The sequence below is a fragment of the Sceloporus occidentalis genome, unplaced genomic scaffold (assembly GCF_023333645.1).
Source record: "Sceloporus occidentalis isolate IW3139 unplaced genomic scaffold, rSceOcc1.0.p SCAF_8, whole genome shotgun sequence".
Lineage (NCBI taxonomy): Eukaryota > Metazoa > Chordata > Lepidosauria > Squamata > Phrynosomatidae > Sceloporus > Sceloporus occidentalis.
This window is the reverse complement of record NW_028316988.1, coordinates 23,943,976-23,970,524: the sequence shown is the minus strand read 5'-3', so window position 1 is coordinate 23,970,524 and position 26,549 is coordinate 23,943,976. Positions and strand designations below refer to the sequence as shown.

General features: G+C 46.3%; 1 protein-coding gene across 4 annotated transcripts; it reads right to left on the bottom strand.

Annotated features, from left to right (window-relative positions):
- Window positions 1–1,557: 1,557 nt before the first annotated feature.
- On the bottom strand, window positions 1,558–25,556 carry ZBTB7A (zinc finger and BTB domain containing 7A). Of its 4 annotated transcripts, none has more exons than XM_089537043.1 (4): window positions 21,703–21,883; window positions 16,819–16,912; window positions 3,038–4,242; window positions 1,558–2,379 (listed from the first exon to the last, which is right to left on the bottom strand). In XM_089537043.1, exons 3-4 carry the CDS (start codon window positions 4,225–4,227, stop codon window positions 1,911–1,913), a joined length of 1,659 nt encoding a protein of 552 aa, XP_089393169.1. In that variant the 5' UTR covers window positions 4,228–4,242; window positions 16,819–16,912; window positions 21,703–21,883; the 3' UTR covers window positions 1,558–1,910. The 4 variants fall into 4 exon arrangements, with proteins under 4 accessions (XP_089393169.1, XP_089393171.1, XP_089393173.1 ...); XM_089537045.1 differs by lacking the exon at window positions 21,703–21,883 and adding an exon at window positions 18,044–18,064; XM_089537047.1 differs by lacking the exons at window positions 16,819–16,912; window positions 21,703–21,883 and adding an exon at window positions 25,531–25,556.
- Between the last annotated feature and the right edge of the window lie 993 nt (window positions 25,557–26,549).

The following is a 26,549-nucleotide window of genomic DNA, read 5'->3' as shown; positions in this document are numbered from 1 at the left end:
CTCACTGCCACCGGCCTTTCCGTTTTCTCCGAATACTCTCCTGGTTCACCTCTCCAACGGAATATGTGCCCAGTCATAAATCCCCACACTTGTGGTATGTTCATGCCAGTGGCACCCATCCAAGGTGAAGTACAAATCTCTCAGCCTGAAGTGTTCAGGGATCCCAAACAGGGTCCACAAAGTTTTGTCCCAGAATCCTTTTAATTTCCTTGGGATGAATGTGTGAACCTAAGGTGTAGAGGCTCACCTTGAAAAGGTTTTGCTTTTCAGGAACAAATATTTAAAGTGTGCAAATGGAAAAGAGTTTGGACAGGGGGGAGGAGAGGCCAGGCGGCCGGAGTCCCTCCTAGCCAAAACTGCCCTTCCACATAGCCATACTGAGTGTTTGGAGCAAGTTCTCCAAATTACCAGCATGTTTTTACCTTTGGCTTTCTGGGAGGCCACTAATACTTAAGCATCTATGGCCACTTTTCACATCCCAGAATATCTGTCAAGAGGTGAGAAAGCATCATGGAAACAGATCCAAATTACCTCAGACCAGGAACTAAATGGACTATCTAAAATCCATATGCCAAGAGACTGGGTTTTGCAACCCCACATTGCTCTAGGCAGCGTTCCTCTAAAGTAAACCTTGTGAGATGCATGTTTGCGGGATAGGGCCTGCAATATAATGCATTCGACCTGGAGAAAGGCAAGTGAGGGGAAAAACTGAAAATTTGTTTTGGCCATGGCTTCTGTTAAATCTGCCTCATTCCACTAGTGGAACCGAACAGTTTAAAAATCCATGCACAAAAATCCCAGTGAGATACCAGGCTTATTAAAGGCCAGTTTCTATTTAAATTATTCCTTTTCCTGGATTTTAGATAGTCAAATCACCATCATTTTGCATGTGTATGTGTGTGTGTGTGTGGCGGGGGGAGGAACTCTGACCCCCAGGCCTAAAATAGACCTGGAACAAAGCAAAACTGCTCCCCGCAAATCCCTAGAGGGGAAAATGGCACTTTTTAATGTAAATTTTTAAAATAAATTCATTCTTTTGGTGAGGTCTGGGCACATGGCCTGGGGTCGCACCGGTTCGTTCCTGATTTACAGGAACAGGAGACCCAGCAAGCCCCAAACTCTGGGCCACAGCAAACAAGCCAGATACTAGCCAATCTTTTCTCACATATATAGCAAAGTCTGTGGTTGAAAGGTTTATATACAGACACATTTAAATTTAAAATCAAAGAAAGGGAGAAACTTCCCTGTGGACACTGTTGGGAAAGAAAACAAATATCTCAGGCTGATGGTGGGGAAGGAAGGAAGAAAGAAAGAAAGAAAGAAAGAAAGAAAGAAAGAAAGAAAGACTCTTTCCTAAGCTTCTGTAACTTTTAAAGCCAATTGACACACTGTCTGGTGTTCCTTTGGAACAGTGTAGTTGCTTAAATAGATAAAATCTCCAGTATAATATTTATGTGTGTGTACGTGCGTGTGTGTCTATATATATATATATATATATATATATATATATATATATATACATATATATATATATATACATTAACTAAAATTCTGGAAGATTAATTTCATATTCTATAGATATCTTTTTCCCAACCCGCCCAAACTTTGCTCACTTTCTGATCTTGTTTCAAAGAGGGAGGGGATGTTTAAAATTAATCCATGGCTACGAGAAGTTATTATGATCAACTGGTTAATATGGGGAAGATCACACAGATATATTATATAGACCTATAAGGCTAATTTTTTACTTTTCTTTTCCCCGCCCCACAAAAAAGGGTAAAAGGAAACGATGTGTGTGTGTGTGTGCATTTTCTCTCTCTCTTTCTCTCTCAAAAAGAACTGGAGGAAAGTTATAACTAGATTTTGTGACACCTTTTTCTGTTGTTGTTGTTTTGCTTTGACTTTTTGGTTTAGGCGAGTTCTTGCGTGTTACCCTCAGACGAACCCCCCGCTACATTCAAACTTCCTGACACCGTGTCGGCGTGAGAGTTATCCTCAAAGTGCTGTTCTAGGCTGTCCTGCGGCAAGATGGCATCCTGCAACTCTTCTGCCTCCTCCCCGCCGTCGCCATCACCCACGAAGCTCCCATCGTCAGGATTCGAGGCCTGGGCAGGCGTGATGGCTGCATCTCTCACCCGGGGTTTCCGTCCCCTACGGGAAGGGATCCCATTGCAACCATCTTTTTTAAGGTGCCGGTGCAAGTGGTCGGAGCGGACAAAAGTCTTGAAACAGCTCTCACACTGGTAGGGGCGCAGGCCGGTATGGACACGCATGTGGTTCTTCAGGTCATAGTTGTGAGCAAAAGCCGCCCCACACTGCTGGCAAAGGTATGGCTTCTCACCGGTATGTTTCCTCATGTGGACCTTCAGCTTGTCCTGCCTATGGGGAAAATGAGGAAAAGCAAGATCAGTGGAAGGTCCCTGTTTGTTTAGCTATCCAAGTAGCTTCCAGGAACAATCTGAAGTGCTGATTATGGCCTTAAGAGGAAGGTAATGGTGGCAAGTCCCTTCTGAAGAAATCTTGCCAAGAAGGCCCTTAGATGGGCTCATCTTAGGCACAAGGCAACAACAACAACAAGAAAAAAAGTATATAAACACATAGGTAACAGCAAGAACTAGCTAAAACACTGTACTGTAACCAGATGCCTTTAAGCTATGAGTAACTGCATTCCCATCTTCTGCTGATTTATTTTTGCCATCGCTGTATTGACATTAGGTGATGGAAAAGGTTGGGCACAGGGGTGTCTATGTAGGTAGCAGCTTACGATAATCAGGACAGAGTTATTGAAAAAGGGGGCTGGCAGTGGGACAAGTAGACGCTCCTGTATCTTCACTCTGGGAGAGGAAAGAACCAGGGAAGACAGAACAATATTTTAAGGGATGTCATATTGAGGATGGAGCAAGCGTGTTTTCTGCTACTCAAGAGACTAGGACATGGAACAATGGATTCAAGCTACAGGAAAGGGATTCTTAAGAGACTGCCATTCTCTGCTCAGGGTTCAAGGTGTTCCCTGATCTCACCCGCCGCCTGCCCTTACCTCGTAAACCGAACTTTGCAAATGTTACATTCATAGGGTTTCTCGCCCGTGTGGGTCCGGATGTGGCGGGGCAACTTCCCAGCCCCCTGGATCACCTTGTCACAGATAGGGCACTTCTGGAATGCTTTCGCTCGGATTTTCTTCTCCACCTTTTGAGACCAGGAGGGATATTCCCTGCCCTCTTGGGAAGTGCTAAAATATTTCAAGTAATAATCCATGACCCCGTCGTCGTCCTTGCGGTCGTCCTCTGTCTGCTGCCGCCCCACGGAATTCATCATCTGCTGCAGGAGGGCGCTGGCAGCCAGGCCATCCACTTCCCGGGCAGCATCCGCCTCCTCGCCCTCCCCGGCCCCGGGGACGAAGGCAGGGGAATTCCCCACCTCCTGCTGGTCCAGCTGAACCGCCGGCGGCACCTCATCCTCTCCCGCCACACGCCCACCATACTGTCCATTCTGGGAGGGTGGGAATAAGGGTCCGTGGGCGGCCTCGTCCTCTTCCCGGTCCAACCACATGCCATGGTTGCTGTCGGGGTCGCATTCGTTCAGCTTTGGTCTGTCGTTGAGGGTGGCAGCCTGCGGGTAGAAGTCCATGCCATTGCATTCCGGTTCATCCTCGGCCCCTTCTTGCCCCCGGAGGCCGAGCCTCTGAAGGTCTCGCAAGTCTTGGTTGGTCCACGGAAAAGTGCCCTGTTGGCCATTGATGGGGTTGCTTTGGAAGAACTCCAGGTACTCTTTTGCTCGGAGGTGGTTCCTTTGATCAATTTGATCTACTGTGTCCATCTGGTCATTTTTGGCCAGAATCTTCCTCTCGAGGAGATCCGTGCAAACGTCCCTGACCGCCTGGATCTCTAGCAGCGTGGCGGCATTGAGGATCTCACTGACGTTTGAAGTGCTGACAGTAAGGGTGGCGGTGTAGGCGAACTCCAGCAGCGCCGACAGGGCTTCGGCAGTCACAAAGTCGATCTCATACACATTCTGCTGGTCAACCACCAGACCCGAGGTGAAGAGCTTCTTGAAGTATTCGCTGCAGGCCGCCAAGACTGACCGGTGGGTGGGGAACTCCTGCCCATCCACCAGGATCACCACGTCGCAAAGCAGCCCATGGTTACGCTGCTCATTCAGGCTGCTCAGGATATCACTGCTGTGGTCTGGAAAAGGGATCCCGATTGGGCCATCCACACCGCCCTCCATGCCGAAACCAGAGGGCTGGAGGAGAGAGAAGGGAGAATGAAAATGAATGGTCAGATCATAACACAATCATTATTATTATTAGTAGTAGTAGTAATCAGTAGCCAAAAGGCACAAGATCCTCTCTGATCTTGGAAGCTAAACAGGGTCAGCCTTGGCTAGGGCTTGGATGGGAGACGATCAGAGAATATCAGATGCTGGAGGCTCTATTTCAAAGGCAGGAACTGGCAAAAACTCTTCTGAGGATTCTTTTCCTAAGAAAACCCTGTGAAATTCATGGGCTAAGTCAACAGGTGACTTGAACAGACACACAAACACATACGCATACAAACAACTATTACTACTTATATACAGCAGGGGTGGACAACTGTGGAAAGCTGCACTACAAACCCCCCACCACCACCACAAAATATTCTCCTCTAAAATGCTTTCTAGGGCCACATTTTCAGTTTTTTTATTCCAAACAGGATGTGACCAGAAATCACTTCCAGCTTTCAAATCCTCTGACAATGAAGCTCCCTTTTACAAAGGCTCTTTTATAGCTACCCAGTGCCTCCTTTTCTCCTCATCCCGTCTAGCTGGAAGGTGTTTAACAACAACCTCTTGTTGTTAAAAGGGGTTATCTCCTGGGCTTGAATAGTCTCAGGGAGATCCTAAAATATGACATGCCTCCCATACTCCTGCTTTATGTACTCTCTCTAGGGCTGAGGATGACAGAAGTCTGCAACTCGGACAGATAAATCAAATTAGTACCTAATCAAATCATTATTGTGAATATTTTGATTCACAGAAAGGGTGGGCCAAGGAATGCCCAGAAGAACCAAAACCCAGGCTTTGAGAACTGGGTTTGGTGGGTTTTTTTTGTCCAATTCTCAGTTACAACCATGAGGGCTAGAAACCTGGGTTGGTGTTTTCTTTTTCAAACTGCCAGTTTAAATATAAGGCTTTATTAGCCCACAAGCTTTCCACCACCCTGCCCTACTTATTATGACCTAGCAATATCCAGGGAGGAAAAACTGGCTTCCCGCCCACTTCTGTGCTGACGCGGGAACAAAACCAAAGGTAATTCTGGTACAACTTGTAGGACACACCGAGCGACGGATGCTGGGAAAACCAATTAACTCTTGCAAAGTCCCACCAAGGTGGAATTGTCCCCCACAAACATGCCGCTAGTCCTCATGTTCTCCCTCTTTACCATTAATGGGATTCTTTTAAGAGCATTCGAGAAGTTGGGTTTTGGACAAAATGATGCCAGGTACTCTGGCCTGTTATATTTTCCTTTTCCTCCTTGCTTTGGGTATGATGCCCAATCCATTCTGGCTCTGACAGTCCTTGCTAAAGGCCAGAACTGGAGATTTCAGCAGGTCACTGCTTCAAGTGAAAGTTACCACAGTGAAAAGTGGAGAGGGCTCTTCTGACTTTAAGGGCTCTGTTGAAGAGGAAGGTTTCGCTTGTTACCTGGCTGAAATTCCCTGTAAGGTAAGTCAGGGGGAAAGAAAGGCTGCAACCGCACTGCAGAAATAATGCAGTTTGATACCACTTTAACCGTCATCGTTCAATGCTATGTGATCTTAGGATTTGTGGGTAGTTGTGGCACCAGTGCTTTCTGACAGAGAAAGCTAAATACAGTTGGCCCTCCACCTCCACGGATTTTTTATCCACGGATTCTACCATCCACGGCTTGAAAATATTCCAAAACTATATAAATTCCAAAATGCAAACCTTGACTTTGCCATTTTATATAACAGACACCATTTTGCTGCCCTACTTGAGATGGGACTTGAGTATCCACGGATTCTATTATCTGTTGAGGGTTCTGGAGCCAAACCCCAGCATATCCCAAGGGCCCACTGTATCTCATAAGACTACAGATCTCAGGATCTCATAGCATGGAACCATGGCAGTAAAAGAGGTGCCAAAACTATTTCTGCAGTGTGGATGCAGGCAAAGACTGGTCTGAACAACTCGAAAGGTTTCTGCAATGGAAAGAGAGAAGGAAACACAGGCTCCTCTACTGTGCCATCTGATATTTTTAAATGCTGCCTTTGGGGCAGACCCAAGATATTTTGCTGCCTGAGGCAAAGATAGTACACAGCCCCCCTGCTCTTTCCACAAATAAAAGTCACACGTGGTTTACAAGCTGGCTGTCTCCCTTCAATACAGCGTGCAAGACACAACACAGCCCTACATCTGCCACCCGAGTCTGTCATCGTCCTGTCTCTCCAGGCAAGATTGCCCTCCCCCTGCCCCAAACCATCACAATGGTGCTCAGGGGTGGAAAAAATGGACACAGAGGAGGTTTCCAGATTAGGATTAACCCCCAACTCTCCCTGGGGTCTCGGGAAATAGAAGCATGAAACATCCACGAGTGCCAAGGGAGAGAAGGAGGCACAGATCATGGGATGCTGTGGGATTCAACCGCCTTTGAAAGGCAACTTCGCACGCCGCAAGCACAAGAGACCCCTTGTGCAAGCTGAATCGTGTGTGGACGGCTGGAGGAAGCCCCATCAAACTGTGTCGACATCAAAACACCCACTTCCCTCCAGCAAGTTGGGTTTGGTTTGGTTTTTTTAAAGTCCCGGGTTAAAGCAATGTCCTTCTCCTTCTCTTTTTCAAAACGCAGCTGTTCCTTGGGGGCGGGGGAGACAATTGAAAAGCTGTGGATTCAGTTAACCAGAACTGAGGAGTTCAAGATGGCTCTGATTTTAAAACATTTAAAATAAAATAAACAAAGACATAACACAGATTCTGTTCCAAGAAAGGAAGAAGAATCAAGGGGGTCCATCTTGCGCTCCAAGATCCATGAGATCCTGGTCAAGATGGGATTCTCCTAGTTCCATGAGATCCTGGTCAAGATGGGATTTTCCAAGCTCCATGGGATCTTGGTTAAGATGGGATTCTCCAAGCTCCATGGGATCTTGGTCAGGATGGGATCCCCCAAGTTCCGTAAGATCTTGGTTAAGATGGTATCCCTCCAAGCTCCATAAGATACTGGTCAGAATGGGATCCTCCAAGTTCCATAAATCTTGGTCAAGATAGGATTCTCCCAAGCATGGATCCCTCCCTTGAAGTGGCAGCTAGTAGCTCCTATATTACTGCAGCAGTGAATCCACTCCAGGCTTTCATTCAGATTTAACATGAGCTGTCCAAGGTGCTAAATCCTATTTCCTAAACAAGTTCAGCACTCAGAGAGCTCATGTAAATCTAACCAAAACCTGGTATGGATTCATGGCCCCACTGACATGGGGGATCACCAACCACCAGTGGCTCATTGTGTTTCCAACCATTTGCACCAAACCTCTTTATACAGAACTCTTTCCTCATCACCTTGTATATCCTCAGGCTTCTTAGACAAAACATCAAATATGTTTGTTTAAAAGTTTTGAGCAATAAAAATTTCTTAAAGTCCTATGTAATATGTAACAAACTAGGTCTGTGGAACTGGAGTGTCTGAGATGATAGAAATATACGAACTCTGGCTTCAAAATAATAACAATAAAAACACAAAGAATATTAAATGCCTGGTGTGCTGCAGAGGAATTCAGGGACATTTTCTTGTTCAGAAATGTTAAGCAAGCAACTATATTGTTTGAATAAACCAAATATAAACGAATGAAGTTTAGATTTTATTTCCCGGACTGGAGACAAAAGCAATGGCCTCTTGTCTGCATGGCTATCCCTCCATATTCTCTTAACTGAGAACAACATATTTGCAAAAATATAGGCCTGTGACTCTAACCTCCTCCTTTTATTTCTTCTGTAATATTTTTAGCGCATCTGCCTGATGAAGAAACCAGTGCAACTTTGAAAGCTTGCAATGTGTATTTTGTGCATTTTGGTCGGCCCAATCTTTTTTGAATGTTTTTTCTGCTTGGCTGTACAGCCAACACAGCTACCCTTGGAAACATATTGGATATTCTGTCTAAGGAGCCTGATGATTTCCTTGGTGGTGATGGAAGGCTTTGCACCACAGTAAATTTGGCATTGCTAATTAATAGACATTGAAGGAGATGGAGAGTAGGAGAACGGAGGAGCCCCTCATTCTCTGGGGGGCTGTTGTCGCTGGGGCTGTGAATGATAGGGGTAACCCAGCTGCATTTTCGGAAAGGCTGCCGGATGTCCTCCTCTCCCTCTCCGTTCCACACGTCCGCAGCCCCGGAGGAAGGCCGCCTAAGCCCATCCTGCCCACCAATGCAGCAGCTTTCACTCCCTCTGGAATGGCACAGGCAGGTCGGAACAAGCTGGCCTCTCCTCACCCGGGGCTCTGCAGAGACCTTTGGAAACGCAGCAGCAGCCGGGAGCAGCCTTCATAGGAAAGACAAACGGAGGCTTAAAACTTTCTCTCTTTTTCATTGAAAGAAATAATAATGAAGAAGTAGCCAGCCAGTTTGATACAGCCCACTGTCTTGGACACCGTCCCTTTGCAGAAAATCGAGCAGGGCATTGCTAGGCACTACAAAAGCAAAGGCCTAAATACCCTGAAGGCACCAGATCCTGTCTGATCTTGCAAGCCAAGCAGGGACATCCCTGGTTAGGACTTGCATGGGAGACCATCAACAAATACCATGTGCTGTACTGCAGAAGAAGGAACTGGCAAAACCATCTCTCTGAGGACTCCTTGCCTGAGAAGACGCTGTGAAATTCACACCATAAGTCGATTGGAAGGCAATCTATGCATGCATGCAAAAAAGCAAAAACAAGGGACCATCTGCATGCAAAACTCATTGGAGATCACTTCATAGTTGAGCTCCTCCAGTTTTATTCTCAGAACACAAGCATAAACACACAAGGCAATAGTCACTTCTCCTTACATTGTGGGCTTCCTTTCATAGGGGCCACATCCCCCTATGAAATCTAGTTCATTTTTTGAAACAAAAAAAGAAACACCTCTACAATGACACGTGTAAGAGGGAATCCTTCGATTCTCCAGCAATTCTGCAATCTGCACCAGCGGCGTGAATCAACCTCACTTTCCTTCGGCTTCTTTCTTTTGCAATTTCCACGTGCGCCTCATTCACAGCACCACACAAACCTGTTTTCCCCCTTCAAGATGCCCGGAGCCTCTCTGGGTGAGTTTTTCCTTCATCAGGACTAGGAGACTGCCCATCCCAGACTCCCACCCAGGAATAATGTTCTTGCTGTGTGTAATTTTCTGCACTGTACATTTGGGTTGGGCTTGCCACGGGAAACAGGTTTGGCGTTTGGCTCCACCCCGACATTCTCTATCCAGCCCTCAACCCCTGGGAAAATCTTAGCTCACTCCCTTGGGAGACTTTGCAAGGTTTTACTTTCAAAATGGTCTCTGCAGCTATCATCAGCCCTAGAAAGCAAGCTTTTTGGGACCCATGAAGACTAGAATCAGAGTTGGAAGAGATCTCAAGGGCCATCAAATTATCCAATTTATAGGGATCTTAAGGAGAAACTATTACAGGGGTTTCTTGTCAAGATTTGTTCAGAGGAGGACTGCCTTTGCCTTCCTCTGAGGCTGAGAGTGTGTGACTTGCCCAAGGCCACCCAGCGGCATGGCAAAGTGGAAATCGAACCCAGTTCTCCAGAGTCATAGTCCAATGCTCAAACCAAAACACCACGCTCTGTATCCCCCCACTACTCTCTGTCAGAGAGCTCTGGTTCAGGGGAAAAAAGCACACAATTCTAGGTGTCTCACCAAACCACAAATCCTAGGATACCACAGGATGGAGCCATGGCAGCTAAAGAGGAATCAAACTACTGTACTTGCACAATGCAGATAGACCCCCTGGGCATATCTTTAGAAAGAAATTCCTTGCAAAATGGCTTCATTGCTGGCTGGAAAGATCCAGGCTCAAATCTCCACTGAGCCATGAAAAATGCTCAGTGCAGTGACTGTGAACAGTTCACGCTCTCTTCCTTCCAGCCTGACCCTTCCTCACAGGGTTGTTGTGAAGATAAAGGGAGGTTCCTGCAGGAAAAAAAGGACTGTTACTGCCATCCTCCCTCGCTGGGTTGTGGTGAAGGTAAAGCGAGGAACAATCAGAGAGAAACAAAAGCAATACATATGTATATATAAATATTAGAGGCTCTGTGAATTAGTAGAGATATCAAATCTCCAAAGGTTTTATGGCCTTGAAAGAAAACTGGTGGTTTTTTTCAGCCATGGGGGCAAATCCTTGCTGAAGAAAGGCCCACCAATTTCCCCCCAAATTGCTGTATGGCACGAAAGTGGGCGAAGCCCAGTGCCAAGGGAAATCTGGTCTGTCCGGCTGATCAGCTCCCCAGGAGGGCACCGCGGAGGCTTTTCCCCATGCCAAGAGGGAAGCAAAGTGGGTTCATGGCTTGTGGAGAGGTGTCGCAACAGGGGAGCCGGTCTCCAAACCCGTTCCCCCACCCGGGCGCCTCCCCATGCCAAGCCTCCCCTTCCGATGCCATCCGGAGCCAAGACTGTTGGTTTCATCGCCCAGGAATGTGGGGTGCCTTTTATTTCAGGCAAGGCCCTTTCCAAGCCCCACACAGCCCACGTTTACAAATTAAGACCTGCGCGGCTGCAATCACAGACACTGGATGGGGATTCCCCAAAGGTCACCCAGTCCAGCTCAAATGGAGGGAACCCATAGCATGTCCCATCACCTGTGGCTGGGACTGAAGGGATTTAGGGTCCAGTAAGATTGCAAGTTCAGCATCCCTGGTCTAGGAGAGCAATGTGATTATATGGTATCATTCCACAAGATTCTACATTTATGTCCCATGTCTTATTGTTCCTTATACCTGCCAAACCTGGCTCATAGTCATTAACCTGATGACAGCCCTGCAAATGAGGCCTGCATTTAGTGTATGTAAGGTAGCAGATTTGAGCTGAAAGAGGCCATCATGGGGCACTCCAGAAATTACTGGACTATAACAGAAATCCCTAGTCAGTATAACAGCAGGAAAGGAATAACGGGGGATGCAATGCTATAAAACCTGGAGGACCAGTGGCTACATCGCTGGATCAGGATGTGGGGAGGTCTGAATCTTCACTGGGCTGCAAAAATGCAGTGACCCAGGGTCACTTTTCTCTTTTCCTCAGCCTGGCTTACCTCCCAGGGTTGTTGTGAAGACCAAATTAGGGAGAAGATGATCAGCAGCCGTTGCTTTGAGCTTGAGAGGCTACTGCTTTTCAGTGCAAAGAAAATGTGGTTCAGGAAGTCTTGAGACCCCAAGGGCCACAAAACGGCCAGAGACCGGATGTGGCCCACCTCCCCTCCCCATGTAAACAAGTGGGTCTAATGATATTTTATTTCTCAAAAAGCTCCTTTTGCTGGCTATACCTCAGAATATACTACATCCACCTTTGGAGAACCTGCACCTTCTTCTTTCACTTGAAAGGAGAATTTCCCACAAAAATGAAAACAGCAGCTCTGGCTCAATCTCAACCCCTGGCACACTGGCATGCGCTGGCAGAAAGCCACAAAGGGATGGGCCGGGGGCTGACTAACGGCAGGCGGGTGGGAGAAGCACCTTATAGGAAATTTCCACAGGCTTACGAAGGAACAGGCCTGGGGGTGGGTGCGAATCCCAGGGGTTTGGTTGTGGGCCCTGGGTTTTGTACACTTCATTTTCATTATAACTTATGGGATGGAAAAGGCGGAGAGGTGTTATTTTTAAAAAATCCTCCCATACAACTAAACCAGGTTGGTGTAGTTTTTGAATTCAAGTTGAGAGATGGACTAGGACTCCAGGAGACCTGGGTTTGACTCTCCCCTTGGTCCTGAAACGCCATTGGGGTAGAAGATGAAGCAAGTTTGTTTTCTGCTCCTCCAGAGACTAGAAAACAAACCATTGAATTCAAATGACAAGTAAAGAGATTCCACCTAAACATTTGGAAGAACGTCTTGAAGGTCAGAGCTGTTTGATAGTGGGACAGACTGCCTCAGAGGGTGCTGGACTCTCCATCTTTAGGGATCTTTAAATGTCGGTTGGAAGGGCATCTCTCAAAAGTCCATTACTTGCCCATTCTTTCATGGCGCAGGGTTGGACTATATGGCCCTTGGGGTGCCTTCCAACTTTGTGACTCTATGCGTCTTCGCTCCTGGCGCATGGCAAGTGAGCAGCAGTTCTGACTTTCCCGACATAACATGGAGTGTAAAAAATTTAACTCTGGGAGGGAGATGAGTCTGTGAAGAAATTCCTAGGAACTCTGCCCTGTCATTTGGCGTCCCACCCAGCTGCCCACCCCTCCTCTCCCCTTCCTGAAAAGCAAAATCCGGGAAATGAAGCTTGGAAAATTAAGCAAAAAGAAAAAAAGATCTTCAGAGGAGCGGGAGAGACAAACGGCTTTATTTCTGTTTGTCAGGATAGAAGTGGTAAAGAAAAAGAAAAGAAATAACCTGCCTTGATATTTAGCTACAATCTCCTTTCTGGTCATTTGAGGAGAAAGGAGATTCCAGATTAACATTAAGAAAACTTTTTTCCTGGCAGAGCCAATTGTTTTGACTGTGGAAAGGACTTCCTTGGAAGGTGGAAGTTTATCAACCGTTTAACTGTCCAACTTTTAGGAGTGGTTTAGCAGTAGATTCCTGCAAAAAAGTCTAAATGGCCTTTAGGGTTCTTTGCTACAGAACCCTGTGAAATCCCCTAGGGAAAAAAAACCCAGAAAGCACCCTATGTTTTCCTCTCCCCTCCTCAGAAAAATTGGGGAGATTACAGAATATATTCTTTTTAAACTGATGAATAAATTTTCATATATTTACTGCCCAAAATTATTTCTAAATACTATGCAATACTATTAACAACAACAACAACACTATTTGCTGGGGTTAGGGGCACAAGATTCCTATAAAAGTGGGAAGAACGCAAATAAAATAACTATTCTTTTTTACCAGAGAGAAGACCTCTCTAGGAATCTCTAGATCCTCCAACACAGCTCTACGGTCAACTTCTGGAAAAGTCATGCTGGAGAACCTAGAGGTTTCTATAAAGAACAAATTAATTCAATTTGCTAATAATCAAATCCGCAAAAGTCAAAGCCACAAATGTGGAAAGTAGATTATAATCTGTTTAACTGCATTTTAATAGTGTAAACTCTACTACTGTACTGCCCCACTAGAATCTCTGGAGACATCACCTGATCTCTGTAGAAAACCTCATGGAGTTAGTTAGCCATAACATGTATTAAAATGTATATGTTGTTGTGTGGCTCCAAGTCATTTTTGACTTACTGCCACCCTAAGGCCTATCATAGGGCTCCTCCCTTGGCATGTTCTTCAGAGAGGTTTGCCACTGCCATCCTCTGAGGCTGAGAGAGTGTGATTTGCCCAAGGTCAACTAGTGGGTTTTTATGCTCAATGACAGCTCTAAAATGTGTATACAAAACACAGAGGGAATGTTCTGATTTTCCACTTGAAGGAGAAGGAGATGGCTGAAGACGGGAAGAGACCCAGCCCCTTGTGATCCCAAGAGGGTAGTAAATTGGGGGGTGGGTAAAAACCTGCACATTTTAAAAGCTCCACAGGAACTGTGGGTCTCAGCAACTTAGGTCCAGGCTGAGAGAGAGGGTAAGGGAAGAAGGGTGGAGATTTCGGGGAGGGGCAGTGTGTGAGAGAGAGAGGACCGTCTTTAACAATCAGTCTTTGAGCAGGCCTCCTCCACTCTTGGCTGGGGTGCCAAAGTGTGTGTGTGTGTGTGTGTGTCTGTGTGTGTGTGTATTTGTGGTGGGGGAAAGGGAAGGGAGAGAGAGAGCTAGGACAAATTTGCATGGTTCCCACCCTCTCTCTGCTCTGCGCCAGGGAGGAGGCTGCCACTGCCTCAATCCCCTAAAGTGGGCAAAGCGCCCACCTCCTCGCCCTCTTCTTCTCTTTCCCAACCTCCAGCTCTCTCTTCAAGGCTTAATGCAAACAAGGGGACCCCACCCAACTCCCTTGGCGGCAGTAGCAGCAGCAGCAGCAACAGCAGCGGGCAAGACGGGACACATCTGCCCCTTTCCCCAAAATCAGCTTTTCCCCATTTAGGATCCTAACCGTTCTTCCTTCCTTCCTTCTCTGGCTCTCTTCTGGTGCTCCCTGTGGATGGAGAAGACCTGGGCTGCACTGCCTTTGGACTATAAATTATTGAACGAATGGCAAAAACCTCTGACCGTTGCAGGATCTCCGTGATGCTGGTCCTGAGGGTTGCAAAATTATTTTTCTTTGGCACGGGAGATACCAAATAGGACCTTTCTAAAAGCATCCCACCTGCCCATCCCATGCCCAACATTGCACATTTCGTTTTCATCTCATTCTCCCATCCTGTCTTTTTCTATTTCAGTTACTTATATCAGAAACTTCCAGCATCCCCAGATCATCCTTTCCTGGAAAAAAGAAAGGATGGACTGAGCCTCCCTTGTGGTTTCCAGGACCCTCCTCTAGAGTTTAACATTAAAAAGCCATTTTATAAACAGAAGAGGAATCCTGGACACTTTCAGATTTTTATCATTTATGGCAGCCCACTGTGGCTCCCAGAGTAACCCAGGGATCAAAACTGATCCCTGGACCCACTGAAGTTGCCCATTCCTGATGTATACTGTCAGCCAACTGATATCAGTGATTAACTGAAATAAAAACAGAGTCAGTGTGGCAGAGAGGCTGCATGTTGGACTAGGCTCTGGGAGACCAAGGTTCGAATGCCGACCAGTCACAGAAGTCTTTTATGTGAACTGAGGTCATTCATATTTTCTCAACCTCAGAAAAAGGCCACAGTAAACCTTCTGTGCAGAAAGATCACCAAGGAAAACACTAGGATGGTGTTGCCATAGGCCAGTACAACTTGGAAAGACACACAACAATTGAGAGTCAGTGCAATGCAGTGGTTTGATTCTTGGCCTAGGATTCTGCGAGACCAGAGTATGAATCTCTACTCAGCCATAAAAACCCATTGGGTAACCTTGGGCAAGACAGACTCTCTGAGCTTCAGAGGATCACAATGGAAAACCTCCTCAGAATAAATCATGCCAAGAAAATGGAAGTCAACTTGAAGGCACTTGACAACAAAAAAACCTGAATTAAAATGGAAAAGTACAATTTTAAGGCAGATTTTCCAACTTGAATCATTTAAGCTGCCCCAGATTAGACCGCTTTTTGGCTCCCAGCAAAATGACCAGTGTGGATGAGGGGAGCTGTAGTTCCTTGGAGGCTGCCATGCTGGTGAAACTGCATTCCTCCAGATGTGGCTAAAAGACCCCTTCCCGTTCCCTTTCCATCTGGCCACCCCTAGCCAGGGTTTATGGGAATCCAAATCCCTCAGTATCTGGAAAGCAACCGGTTCCTCACCCTGGAGTTGGCCTATGGATGTCATAGTCCCAGCCAATTGAAAAAACCATAAGGGTTCAACTCTGTCAGTTCTGGCTCCTCTACACAACAAATTGCTGGGCTCAGCACTGATGGTAATTATAGAATCATAGACTCCTAGAGCTGGAATGGACCCCCAAGGGCCATCTATGCCAAACCCCTGTCATGCAGGAATCCGTGACTGAGCTGACACGGTCCAATGATGCCCCATCCAGCCTTTGTTTAAGGACCTCCAAAAGATTGTCCATTATCCCCTGTCTATTCTAGTCTCAAACAGCTCTTACAGTCAAATTCTTCCTAATGTTTAGGCGGAACACCTTTTCTTGTAAATTGAATCCATCCATTTGTATCTTAGTCTCATTCTATCTTTCTGCACAGGGCAGAAGGTAGGAATACCAAACTGCCTAAGTTGCTCCTCATAAGGCCTGCTTTCCAAATGCTTGACCATCTGAGGTACCTACTCAACACATTCTAGCTTGTCAATATCCTTTTTGAATTGTGGTGCCCACAACTGGACTCTGTATTCCAGATGAGGCCTGACCAAAGATGAATAAAGTGGCACTATTACTTTCCTTGATCTGGAGGCTACATTCATTCCTGTTAATGCAACCTAGAACTGCACTGATTATTTTGACCACCGTATCACAATTACCAGTACCTGACACTGGGCAGAAATACTGGATGTTCTAGTCTTACCAGGAAATGCATAATATTCATCACAAGGAGAATGGCTTGGTTCTGACTTTGGTCACAACGGGTCTACCGTATAACCTCTTTATTCAAGAACAATTCACACAGTTCAAGCTTTGGGTTGAGGCAGGTAGATAGCAGAGGGCATACGCCTATCCTTGGGTCCACCAGCCACAGCTCAGAAAAGTTACTTCTTTGGACCTTAGATCTCAGAACTCCCATTCCAGCTGCCTGATTCTGAGATGCCATAGCCCCCAAAGAGCAACTGTTCCAAGAACTGCTACCATCAGTTCTGTGATACGTTTAAAGCTGACAACGAATGGGGAAGTGTCCACACATTTGGCCTGCTCCCTTCAGGCCATAAAATGAGAGGTTTTCTGACTAAATACTGGTAAATTCCAAATGCTGGACTTAAGTTTACTACCACCATAGAGAGCCTGTCTTGCTGAAAGCTACTGAGAAGATGAGGTGGGCCCAGGTGTTAGGTGAACAGCGGCCGGCCCATTCTGCCAACGAAAATAGGGACGAGATGACTCCAGCCCTGGTACAACACGGGCAAACCCGTAAAGCAAGAACCGTCCCTACTCTTCTGGTTTCCAAAAGCTCCCTGCCTACGGAGTATTCTTACCTCATCAAAGGAGAGGAGTAGGCGGCTGATTTTACAAGCCCCGTCGAGCTCCAACCTCAAGACTGGTTATTTCTGCCTCCCCTCACTAGCCCACCTAAAGAAAAGAAAGAAAGAAACTGGCTTTTAACCTTGCCATAGACAACCAACACTAACCAAATTTCACTGCTTTTTCTCTCTCTTACAGCCTACTTCCAGGAGGGATGAGGAGAGGGGGGAATCAGCCCACCTATTATTTTGGATCGCCATACTAGAATCCTCACCAGTAAGGGATTTGGGGACCCGTTATCCAAAACATGAAGGTTCTTCAGACTTCCTCCACCTGTATGTACCATTTAATGCCCCTGTTTCTAAAAGCACACATTGCAAGATCCCACCATCAGCCAGACTTGGTCTTCTCACAGTGATCTGGGTCCTTTGAGGTCCTGCTCACTCAGCAGCTTCCTTTTGACATACAATAAGCCCAAGATTGCAGTAAGAACTCCCCAGAATCTCTCACAGGCTAGAAAGAACAACCTCCAGCCTGCTGACATTGTCAATCCAGGAAGACAGCAATAAATAAAATGGTATAAACCATTCCAACCAAACTTACATTCAAGACCATGAGGGCCAGAAAGTACAGTTTCTGTAAAGGAAAAGCCAAACTTCAACGGCATCAAAGTGCAGGCAGACAATCCCAGGTTAAGCTCCCAGGCCTGGCAAGCAGGGTTGGGAAAGAGCTATTGTTGTAAACCTGGTGAGCGGCTGATGGTCAGTGGAAACATTAATTATTCAGTTGCTTGCCTATTTAAAAAAATATCTTTATTCAGTTGTTTCTGTTTTGCTCTGTTTGTTTTGCCATTGTTTCTTCTGCTTTTTAACTGAATAAAGGTATTTTTTAAATAAACATAAAGATGGCTTGTCAACGTTTACATTTTGCTTTTCCTACAAGAAGCTTGGTGTGGTACGCACATAACACTTCACAACAAGAACAGGGAGGAAGAGACAGACAGGGAGAACAATTTATGTTCACCCAAAATTTTAGGACTCAGTTTGAACCTAGAATTTTGATCTCACAGAATCCTAAAGTTGAAAGGGACCCCAAGAGACGTCCACTCCAACGCCATTCTGCCATGCAAAGCACTCCCTGTGACAGATGGCCATCCAACTTCAGTTTAAAAACAGACTCCAAAGAAGGAGACTCTGTCACATTTCGAGGCAATGTATTCTGTTGTCAAAAAGCTCTTACCATCAGGCAGTACTTCCTAATGTTTAGGTGGATTCTCTTTTTCCTGTAGTTTGAATCCTCCCTGCCCTAGTCTCTGGAGCAACAGAAAAAAACCTGCTCCATCTTCAATATGACATTCCTTCAAGCATTGAAATATGGTTGTTACGTCCCTTCTTAACCTTCTCTTCCCCAGGTTAAACGTACCCAGCTCCCAAACTGCTCCTCATAGGGCTTTATGGTTTCCAATCCTTTCACTATTTTGGTTGTCCTCCTCTGGACACGCTCCAGCTTCTCAACATCCTTTTTGAATTGTGGTGCCCAGAACTGGACACAGGATTCCAGGTGACGTCAGACCAAAGCAGAATAGTGGTACTATTACTTTCCATGATCTAGACACTACTGATGCAGCCTAGGATCATACTGGCCTTTTAAGTGACTGCTTCACACTATTGACTCGTGGTCAGCTTGTGGTCTACTAAGACTACCAGATCTCTTTCATATATATAGTGTTGTCCAGCCAGGTTTTGGCTTCAGGCATGGGATTACAGCACTAGGCTATTGACACTACAGCCCCTTCCTAGCAAGCCAGCTGCTCTGCAGACCTTCTCCAAGCCATCCTTAAAGGTAGGCCATTTTATTACTATCATGCTCAGTAGAGGCTAACTGAGGTCACCGGAAAGGCAAAACTCAAATTCAAGACATTCCTGGTCAGCATTCAATAAAATCCCTTCATGAAGAGCTAGATTTATGGACACAAAGCAGATAACAAGGTGGTGGTAAAATGGAACCACTTTTCTTAAAGATTTTAAACCCAACAACTTTACAGAATGCAAGGCTGGTAGCCAATACCATTCTTTCCCTGCTGTCACCTTAAAAGAAGATATTTTGATCAATCTTTTCTTGATCCCAAAAATTTAGGATGAGAATACTTTGGACTTTGAAAAATCGCTTCCCAACCTTCAAATCAGTGACTTCCCCAGATGCCCCCTAGAAAACCCAAGTTCAAATCCAACCAGCTATAAAGGTCACTAAGCAAGATATTTAACTGCCTCTTGTACTTTGTAACCCACCTCACAGGGCTGATGTGGCTATAGGCTTGTGGCAAGCGTGCTGGATAATAGAGGATGCTGCCACACTGCAGAATGCAGTGACACCACTTGAACTGTCATGGCTCCATGCTATGGAATCCTGGGATTTGTCATCAGCTGGGGCACCAGAGCTCTCTGGCAGAGACAGTTAAATAGCCCACCAAACTACATATCCCAGATTCCAAAGCACTGAGCCGTGGCAGTTAAAGCAGTATCAAACTGCATTAATTCTGCAGTGTAGATGCAGCCATATTCATGTGTATGTTCCCCTGATCTCCCTGATGGGCTAAAAACAAAGATAAATAAATTTAAGAATAAAAAACACAAACGGGAAACTTCCTGGTTGACGACTTTTAGCTTTTACGTGGCCTACAAAAGTTACTAGCTCTCCATATCAAGCGACTCACCCAATGCATTTCTTAAAAGTCATATTTTGTGGTCTTAGAAGACAGAGGAGGGAGTTGGGGGAAAACCCAGCTTTAAAGCAAAAAGAAAACTACTAACAGGCAGGATTAAACAAGGTCACTGCAAAAGTGGCTGATTCCTTAGGAACCAAATGGGGGAGGAAGCACCAGGAATACAACAAAAAAGAGCAAGACATAAACAACATAATATTTAACAAGGCGGTCCAGCAGTTAAAGCATCCTGATGCACTAAAAGCAATCCATCCCCCCCCTCTCTGTATTGACCCCAAAATGTGTTGTTTATTCTTGGAAGGTTTAGGGGAAGGTTTTTAAAACCAATCTGGAGAGAGTGGAAAGGATGGCACCTAGGAGGGCATCTACACTGTAAAAACAACGCAGTTTGACAACACTTTAACTGACATGGCTCGGCTTTGGCTGCATCCACACTGGAGAAATAACCCGGTTTGGCACCGCTTTAACTCTTTCCTGGCTCAAGGCTATGGAATTCTGGGAGTTGGAGTTTGTTGTGGGGCCCTTGAGCCAGACAACAAGTTAAAGCGGTGCCAAACCGGGTTGTTTCTCCAGTGTGGATGCAGCCCCAGGCAGAGAAAGGGAAAGGCTTTGTAAAACTACAGATCCCAGGATTCCATATAGACTTGGGTCACAGCAGTTCAAGTGGTGCCAAAACTGCTTTATTTCCTTGTAAAACTACAAATCCCAGGACTCCTTAGGATTAAGGAGCTACATCACTGAAAGTGGTGTCAAACTGAATCATTTCTAGTGTAGATGCACCCTGGAACTTAAGAATTGCTGGCTTTTAAAGTTCAGCCCTTTTAGCTGTTCAGCTCCTGACAGGCTTTTCTAATTAATACTTTTAACTGATAAGGCTTTCCTAATTAATATTTTTCTTTCCTCACCCCCCCACCCCAATCTGCCCTCTGGCACATGTTTTGCCCACTAAGTACAGCAAAGAAACCGTTTATCTTCTTCCCACACGTTTGTGACCCTTCCTATACATTTCCTGGCTTGCTTCTCCTCTAAAAGAGGTCAATTTCCCCCTAAAGGGGCTCTGAGGGACCCCAGGGCCTGGAGCCGGCCTCCTCTGCCTTTCCTAGCCCCCCACGGTGAGTCAGAGAAGGAAGGTGAAACCAGGCGAAGCCCCGCCCGGGCCTTGCACTAGGCCTCACATCCCCGGCCTTTCCTGGCTCGCCGCGCCCGGGGACCCCACCTCTCCCCCGGGGGAGGGGCGGCCGCTGGCCCCGCTCGAGCCCTCGGCCGCCTTCTCTTCCCTTTCCCCGCCCCTTCCCTGCACTCCCGCGCCGCCATTGGCCACAGCAGAAGGCAGAAGCGGAGGCCGGCTCCTGATTGGCCGCCGCCGCCGCCGCTCAACAACGCCTCCCGGGAAAGGCGCCGCGGTGCATCTCGGGAGAGGTAGTCCCCGCCTCCATTGCACCTGCAGGCCGGGGGACCCGAGGGGACTACAACTCCCAGAAAGCCAGAGAGAGTTCCCCCTTTCCTGGGTTTTGCGAGCCCCCTCCCTCAAAAACACACACTCACACACATCCTGCTCCCCCTCCAGCTCCCAGAGCAAGTACAACGTAGGCACGCAGCAAGGAATCAGGAGGCGGAGGGCCAGGGGGGCTGCCTCTCTCTCTGGCCCTCAGCCCCACAAAACCAAGCAGCCTCTGCACCACCAGCCCTTGGGCAGAGGGACCAGGGACCCTCCCTCACAGCCCTGGCAAACACTCCCCGATCCCACTCGTTTTCAGGGCAAGCATCGCCCACCCACCGCCTTTCACCTTCACCTTCCTTCCCAACCTCCCCCAGAAACACCCCCCAAGGAATAGGATTAAAATAAAAACCCACACATCTGGGGGGCTTCTTCCTTCCAAGGGGAAAGGGCTGTGTGTGTTACATATACAGACACGGCCCCCCCCCACCTCAAAACACCAACAGAGCCAACGCAGCCCCCCTTTTCCTCTAACACAGGAAAAAGTACAATTATATATATATATATATGACAGGAGCAGCAGAGCGATTCGCCCAAAGTTAGGAGGATCCAAAAATGCAACTCTTAGAAACTGCTCAGAGGGGGGTTCAAGACCCCCTGGATCCCCCCAAAAGAGAAACAGATCCCCCCAATATATATGTGTGTGTATCTATATCAATGCAAAGTCTCTCTGCTTACCTTGTTGGTCTTGGGAGGTTTGGGGAAGGGGCAGGAGGGAGGAGGAAGGGGTGCCTTGGAGTTTTTAGAGTCAGTTCTGGAGCCAGGGAGCCCTCCTTGCTTCTTTTCTTTTCCTCCCTCCCTCCTTCCTTCCTTCCTTCCCTCCTTCCTCTCTCTTTGCTCTTCCTGCCCCTACTGTAACAGTAGATGCAAAGCCCCGTATGATACTGTGAACTCCCTTCCTGGTTTGCAACTCTCGGGGCTGAGGGAGGGAGGGAGGGAGGGAAGGGAAGGGAGGAAGGGGAGAAAAAAAAAGAAGAAGAAGGAGAAGGAGGAGGGGGTCTCTCTCTCTCTCGCCTGGGTCCCTCCCTTCTCTTAAAGGGGCAGCAGACCCAGCAAAGAAGTTACAGAAAAGGAAAAGCTTTGGGGTCAAATGTGGGGACCGGGGGAACATCCATTCATATTTTTAGGTGGGAAGGGACTTAGGGCTTCTTAGGGGATTTTAAACAAAAAATGGCAAAGGGAAGAGGGAAGGAAGGGGAGAAAACCACCACCCCCAGAGAAAAAGAGAGAGAGGTCTTTTTGGAGGGGGGGTCCCCTTTACTCATCCCTTTGCAAATCTGCCTATCATGTTGTTTGGTGGGTGGGTTGCACCCTTTTGCAAATCTATCTATCTATCTATCTATCTATCTATCTATCATCTATCTATCTATCTATCATCTAGTTGTTTGGTGGGTGGGTTTCCCCCCTTTGCAAATCTGCCTATCATGTTGTTTGGTGGGTGGGTTGCACCCTTTTGCAAATCTATCTATCTATCTATCTATCTATCTATCTATCATCTAGTTGTTTGGTGGGTGGGTTTCCCCCCTTTGCAAATCTATATCTATCATTTTGCTTGGTGGGTGGGTTGCTCCCCTTTGCAAATCTCTATCTATCTATCATTTTGCTTGGTGGGTGGGTTGCCCCCCTTTGCAAATATCTATCTATCTATCTATCTATCTATCTATCTATCTATCTATCATCTAGTTGTTTGGTGGGTGGGTTTCCCCCCTTTGCAAATCTATATCTATCATTTTGCTTGGTGGGTGGGTTGCTCCCCTTTGCAAATCTCTATCTATCATTTTGCTTGGTGGGTGGGTTGCCCCCCTTTGCAAATATCTATCTATCTATCTATCTATCTATCTATCTATCTATCTATCTATCATTTTGCTTGGTGGGTGGGTTGCTCCCTTGCAAACCAATCTACCCACTCACTGGGCTGCTCCCCTTTCCTCCTCCCTTTGCAATATATACGTATATATGCGTGTGTATCTCATGCCAGAAGGGTCAAAGGGCGTTCAAGGCCCCCAACGGTGGCCCTCCTTGCTTTGCTCCAAGGGTCGCCATGTGCCCCTCTGGGTGGATGATGGGCCATACTGTCTAACTCCAGGCATCCAAGGGGCAAGATGGGTGGGAAAGGCAAGTAAGGGATAGTGAGGGAGGAAAGGGAGCAGCTGGGGACAGACTCAGAGAGAGAGAGGAAGGGGGGTTGCTTGTTATAGAAATGGGGGTTAATGCCAATTCCAGGCAAGTTATGAAACAGCCTTGGAGGGAAATCAACATCTCCAGCCCCTTGACTTGTTGTTGTTATAGGACATGTGCATCTACACCGCAGAAATAACATGGATTGACAGCACTTTCACTGCCATGGATCCATCCAACAGAATCCTGGGATTGGTAGTTTTCTGAGGCACCAGCGCTCCTTGGCAGAGAAGGCTAAAGGCCTTGGAAAACTGCAAATCCCAGGATGCTATAGCACTGAGTCGCAGCACTTAACGTGGCATCAAACCACATTATATCTACAGTGTAGAAGTACCCATAGACAAACACAGGAGTTGCTGGCGCACTCATAAGAGACTGTGAGCTGAAAGGGATCCCCAAGAACCATACAAGACCCCGCAGTTCCCAAAGCTTTGTCCTCAAGATGTTTTGGACCTCAGCTCCCAGAATTCCTGACTTTTGGCCAAAATGGCTGTGGCTTCTGGAGGACCAGAGATCGGGAATCACTGATCCAGACCAACCCCATTCTGCCATGCCAGATCCAGAGCTAAAGGATTCCTGAAAGGTGGACTGCAAACCTGTTTAAAGACCTCCAAAGAAGGGAGGCCCACCGCCTTCACCCCGGCAGCATATTCCCATTCAACAATTATTACAGTAAAGAAGGCCTTCAAAAGTGACCCATCACCTGTCTGCTAACATTTATTATCATTATTAGGCATCACTAATAATAATTCTAATTCTCAAGCCTCCAAATGAACGTACATGGTGATTTTTTAAAAATTCATTGCAGTTCAAATGTTGGACCATTTCATTTGAGTATGGATTATGTTTATGAGGGATCTAAACATGATTGTTAGTTTTCCTGTTGTTGTTTTCGCTATATTGTGTACATATTAGTGACTATGACGCCCTTCACCCATTATTTTAAACATTTTCTATATTTTATTTCACCTTGTTATTGTGACAACTCCGCTGTAAATTTTTAAAGTAAAACTGCTTTTTCTTGATTCTCGGTGACTTTGGGCCAGTCACACTCTCTCAGCCTCAGAGGCTAGCAAGGGCAAATTTCTGAAGAAACTTGCCAAGAAAACCCTGCGGTGGGTTTGTTTTAGGGTCGCTGTAAGTCGGACACGACTTGGAAAGCACACAACAACAACAGACACAAATTATCCATTACCCATGATACCCAGAATCCATAAATAGCTGTAATCAAGCATTATCATCCGGCGAGCCATGTTTTCTTGTGATATGTCCAAAGAACAACAACCTCAGTTTAGCCATCTTGGGTTTTAGGGAGAACTGTCTTGGTTTCTTTTTAGACCCATTTATTTGTCTTTTTAGCCATCCATTGTATCTGCAATATGCCTGAGTTTACTGGGAAGGGAAGGACTCTGCCCTTCTCTTTTCCTCTATAGTACTACTTTTTCACTTTGAATTCAATTTGCAGCAGTTGAAGTACATTCAGGACAAAGGGGGAAAGTGGAAGGAGAAACCCAGACATTTGAAAAGCAGCTGAAGCAGGATGACAATTGGAGCTGCCCTGCAAATCTGGGGCAGTTGGAGGGTGTGCAAAACACCAAAAGAAAGGGCATTTTTTTTTAAATAAAAGGGGTTATTTTGTAGAAGGAAGTAGGAATCTTCACCTTCTTTGAAATCGAGCTGACTGCATCATTTTCACAATTTGCTGCCTTGTCAACCCCAGAAAGTAATTAACAGATAAATCCAGAGTTCCGCGTGCAAAGCTAGCGCATCATGAAACTGTATTTTGGTGCAAAGTTTGCAAGGGCCACCAAAACCCAAAGATAAAATATAAATAAGTACAGAAAAACAGATGCCACGTCACTAGCAAAACAAGACTGCAACCGTTTCGGATTCAGCCCCTTCCAAAACACCGAATGAACTCTGCAGCACGGTTATTAAGAACCAGCAGGAGTTATATTGCAAAAGTATATTAAGAAAAGAGGAAGCCCTGTAAATTATTTCACAACATAATAAGTTTTGTGTGTGCGTTTGTGTGTGTGCTCTAATGAACTTTTGTAGGGATTGGTCCCTGCTCTGCACATGGAAAGGCTCTCACATCTGAGGGACTGACATCATTGGTGCGAGACAATCTTTGCGCAGCCTGGTTTACCAAGAGGCAATGCAATAAAGAAAAAGGAGAGGAGGGCAGCAAAGGAAAAGATCAGCCATGAATTTCTAATGCTATTGGTTGCCTCAGCCTGGTGGAATCAGCGCTTGGCTGGCCTTTATAGTTTGCAAAATCCTCAAGGGCAAGGGGGATTTGAGTTCCCATGAGGCCAAAGGACTCACCTGAGGAAAAGGGCCTCCCTGTTGTGTCTCTGCATGAATCTCAGTGCAAGAAAAGACCGAACTCCTCCCCAGATGCTCCCCCTAGTGGGTCTTTCAGTTACTGCATCACGTGGGGATGGATCCTCCATGATCAAGAAGAGTCAGTCCTCTTGCCATCTCTCTGAACGAGTCCCAAGCGAGAGCTGGCGCTCTTGTGCAGGGTAGAATTACTTCCCATGACCACGCTTTATAATTTGTGCCACATAATATTTCAGCGGTCATTGTTAGCAGAAGCCATTGTCTTTAGTTTGAGTAGTAAAGGCTTTGTCGCAGCTGCAAGATCCACAGGAGCAGCAGTTTAGAACAAAGGAGTCTGGGCCCATAACCCAAAAAAATGTATGGGAGACTGCAGGATTTGCATGCGGGAAAATTTTTCTAAGGGAGAGAAGAGAGATTGCAAAAAAAAATCTTCCAACACAGACAACCAGAGTTGCATCTACACTGCAGAACGGATGCAGTCTGACACCACTTCGACTGTCATGCAACCCTATTTTGTAGTTTGTTGTGTCTACAGACTAAATACCTCACAGGACTACAAATCCCAGAATTAAATATGGAGCGATGGCAGATAAGGGGGTGTCAAACGGCATAAATTCTGCAGCCCTGCTCTCAGGAAATTAATCCTGCTTCCTCCCATGAGCAAAGGTAGTTTTACCAGAAGAAAGTACACTCATCCCTCCATATTTGTGGCTTTGATATTTGCGGATTTGATTAATATGTTCTCTCTAGGAATCTCTAGGTCCTCCAGTGCAACTCTATGGTCAACTTTAACTAAAAGTTGCACTGAAAGACCTAGAGATTCCTAGAAAGAAGCTCCTCCATTGCAGTTCTATGGTCAGTGTTTGTTGGACGCTGACCACAGAGTTGCATTGGAGGACCTAGAGAGGTGTCCTCTCAGGTAAAAACATGGTGTTTTTGTTATCTGTGGTTTTTCCATATTCATGGGGATCTTGCGCCCCTAACCCTAGCGAAGAGAGAGG

Excerpts from the sequence above, each read along its gene's own strand:
- ZBTB7A (XM_089537047.1), bottom strand. The coding sequence starts at position 4,227 with ATGGAGGGCGGTGTGGATGGCCCAATCGGGATCCCTTTTCCAGACCAC. Across the intron at positions 2,380-3,037 it reads TGCAAAGTTCGGTTTACGAG|GCAGGACAAGCTGAAGGTCC; the intron begins GTAAGGGCAGGC and ends TTTTCCCCATAG.